This window comes from Chinchilla lanigera, unplaced genomic scaffold (assembly GCF_000276665.1).
Source record: "Chinchilla lanigera isolate Chin_1 unplaced genomic scaffold, ChiLan1.0 scaffold00053, whole genome shotgun sequence".
NCBI lineage: Eukaryota > Metazoa > Chordata > Mammalia > Rodentia > Chinchillidae > Chinchilla > Chinchilla lanigera.
Genome location: NW_004955454.1, coordinates 12,225,402 through 12,228,608, shown reverse-complemented (window position 1 = coordinate 12,228,608; position 3,207 = coordinate 12,225,402). Strand labels below are relative to the sequence as shown.

The 3,207-nt window shown below is 40.2% G+C and overlaps 1 protein-coding gene across 1 annotated transcript in view; it reads left to right on the top strand.

The window, feature by feature from the left end:
- The window catches only part of Rb1cc1 (RB1-inducible coiled-coil 1), a 55,818-nt gene that overhangs the window by 28,775 nt on the left and 23,836 nt on the right, over positions 1–3,207 (top strand). Inside the window, exons 8-11 of the mRNA XM_013520171.1 lie at positions 1,054–1,238; positions 1,446–1,632; positions 1,716–1,797; positions 2,078–2,139. Of these exons, the coding sequence (XP_013375625.1) occupies positions 1,054–1,238; positions 1,446–1,632; positions 1,716–1,797; positions 2,078–2,139 (516 nt within the window). The remainder of the gene's footprint in view (positions 1–1,053; positions 1,239–1,445; positions 1,633–1,715; positions 1,798–2,077; positions 2,140–3,207) is intronic.

The window sequence follows — 3,207 nt, the reverse complement described above, 5'->3', positions numbered from 1 at the left end:
AAAAAAAAAAAAAAAAAAAAAAAATAACACCTAGTTCTTCTTTCTTGGCTCTCCCATACCCAGGGCCACAATCTACTTTCTGCAGACAGATCTTTGCATTCCTGATGTCTTTGTTTTGTTTTTGTTTGTTTGAGACGGGGTCTCCCTAGGTAGTCCAGGGTGTCTTTGAACTCAGAAGTTCCCCTGCCTCAGCCTCCCAAGTGCTGGGATTACAGACATGCGCCACTGCACCTAGATTTGCATTCCTAATCTATTGAGGCTTCTCCAGAGTCACGGTTTTTAGCCTTCCACAGAATGAATCAAATATAATTGACTTAAGCATACTTTCTCTTTTAGTATATTTTTTTTCGTTTTTGTTTCTGATGGGTCTTTTTTCTGCCAGGGTCTTGCTATATAGTCCAGGCTGATCTTATGCTCGCTCTGTAGTCTAGGCTGGCCTTGATCTTGTGATCCTCTTGCTTCAGCCTCCTGAGTGCTGAGATTACAGTTTTTTTCTTTATTACAGATATTATTGGAATGTCTCAGTACATCTTTCTTTACCTGTGTAATCTAGTATTTCTTTAAGCACAATCCCCAGTTATGGAATTGCTAGACTAAGATGTATGTCCATTTTAAATATTAACTAATAATGTGTAATGGTCCTTTTTATAAAGGTGAAATCAAAATCCATCAACCACTCCCATAGATAAGAATAATAATTTCCCTTCATCAACGCTTTATAATTATTTCCTCTGAGTTGTCCCTTGCCATATTATCTTAATTTTTTTTTAAGAATTTATCCTATGTAATCAGAGTGAATCCCTTGCCTGTTATTTATATTTCTAATATCTTTTTATTTTATCTGTTGTCCTTTATGGTTTTTCTAATTTAATAAACAAATACTTCTTGATTCTAGGAATTACGTTATAAATACATCTAGTGCATTCAGAAAATTAGATTTTAATATCTGGTTTGAAAGTAGAACAGTTAAGTGTTTAACAGAAATATTTCTCTTAAGTGAATGTTTTCATTGTTCATGCAATAAAACTGTTTTTGAAATACTTTTCCTCAAAGGGATTTTTAGCTAATCAGATGAGAGCGGAGAATTTGAAGGATGCGTCTGTATTACCTGATTTATGCCTGAGTCATGCAAATCAGTTGATGATTATGTTGCAAAATCATAGAAAGCTGTTGGATATTAAACAGAAGTGTACCACTGCCAAACAAGAATTAGCAAATAATCTACACGTCAGGTTGAAGTAAGTGATTCTATTATATCTAACTTTGGATCTTTAAACTTGATGTTTGTTTCTCCCTGTTAACTTTCCCCGTCACTGCTTTATTCAACTACAACTTGGGGATTAAATTATTTTTATTGAGCATGTACCTCTTGATTTTCTTAGCTTAATGAAATTATTTCTAACAAACTTCTGTGACTATTGAAAATAATGGGTTTTATTCTGTAGGTGGTGTTGCTTTGTGATGCTTCATGCCGATCAAGATGGAGAAAAATTGCAAGCTTTGCTCCGCCTCGTAATAGAGCTGTTAGAAAGAGTCAAAATTGTTGAAGCCCTTAGTACTGTTCCTCAGATGTATTGCTTAGCTGTTGTTGAGGTTGTAAGGAGAAAAATGTTCATTAAACACTACAGGGAGGTATGGAGTTTCAATTCTGTCGTAATTACGTGTGGACAGCAGTGGGTTGGTGTACGTTGCTGATACACGTGTTTCTCTTGCAGTGGGCCGGTGCTCTGGTCAAAGACGGGAAGCGACTGTATGAAGCCGAGAAGTCCAAGCGGGAATCCTTTGGGAAAGTATTTAGTGCGTATTCCTCACTCATAGCTTCATTCACTTTGTTTTTAAAGAAAAAGGAAGTTTTCATTTCGTATATGTAAATTATCTAGAGCATTGTACTCATTTACTTGGTATTAATTACCTTGAAATCTAGAAAAGCATTGTTTTTAAAGCTTTTAAAGTTCATTCTGTTGTTAAGTTTTAACTGTCAAGCACTGTCAAGACTTTTACTTTTTCAAAAACCAGAGGTGGCTTTTTGCCTTAATAAAAGATGTAAAATAACCATATTGTTAATTTTTTTATGCAGGGAAGTCTTTTTTAAGAAATCGTCTGTTTAGAGGACTGGACTCCTGGCCACCTTCCTTTTGTGTATGTATTTATTTTCTAATCATAACTAACCCTGCACCCCACTAGAGGCCTTGTCAGGGGAAAAAAACAGTGATTTTTATTAAATGAAAAATGAAATGTTTTTGGCTCTAAAGATCAGTTGGTATGAAGCTTTTTTTTTTTTTTTGAGATCTTACTGTATAGTTCAGGCCACCATGCCCAGCAGCATAAAGCTTTTGGTCTGACCTCTGCCACACAGGAAGATATCCCGTATTGAAATCTAGAAATCCCTGTTAGGATTAGTCATGTCTCCCCCTACCCCTTCTGTTTGTTTTTTGAGACGAGGGTCTCATTGTGCAGGCTGGCCTTGAACTCATGGCTACCCTGCCTCGGCCTCCTGAGTGCTGGGATTACAGGTGTGCACCGCGCCTAACTTTCTATCTCTTTCTGGTATTTTCCCCTCCTCTCCTCCCCTGCTTTCTTCCTCCATCCTTCCCTCCTGTTTTCTTGCGTCTGTGACACTCCCGGCCTGTAATGACTTGGAATTAAGGGTGCGTGCCGTAGTTACTTGACTCATAACTGGGACACAGTACCCAGCACCAGCAAGTTAAAGGAGGAAAGGCTTGTTTGGGCTCACAGTTTGTAGAGCTTTCGGTCCGCAGTTGCTGGCTTCAGGGCAGGGTGGCGTGGCGAGGCTTGCTGCTCAGGACGGCAGGCAGGCGGGGGTGGGGGGGTGGGAGGAGGGGAGATGCGTCTTTCCAGGCCACTGCCGTGACCGCCCCCCGCCGGGCTCCACCTCCCAGCGGCACACTCGCCTGTAGCTCGCGGAGTGGGCTCGTCCCGCAGGAGCGTCACACCCATGGCCCGGGCTCCTCCTCACGCCGACCTGGGAGCGCATACATCTATGTGTGAACCATAGCAGAACTAATTAAGCCATGAAAAATCATTTTGGAATATTTCTAAGTCAGTGTTGTGTGGGCTTATTAATTTTTCTTTTTTTTTTTTTTTTTTGTCTTTTTGAGACAGGGTCTCGCTCTGCAGTTCAGGCTGGCCTTGAGCTCACTTTGTAGCCCAGGCTGGTCTCAAACTCTCAGTGATGCTCCTGTCTCA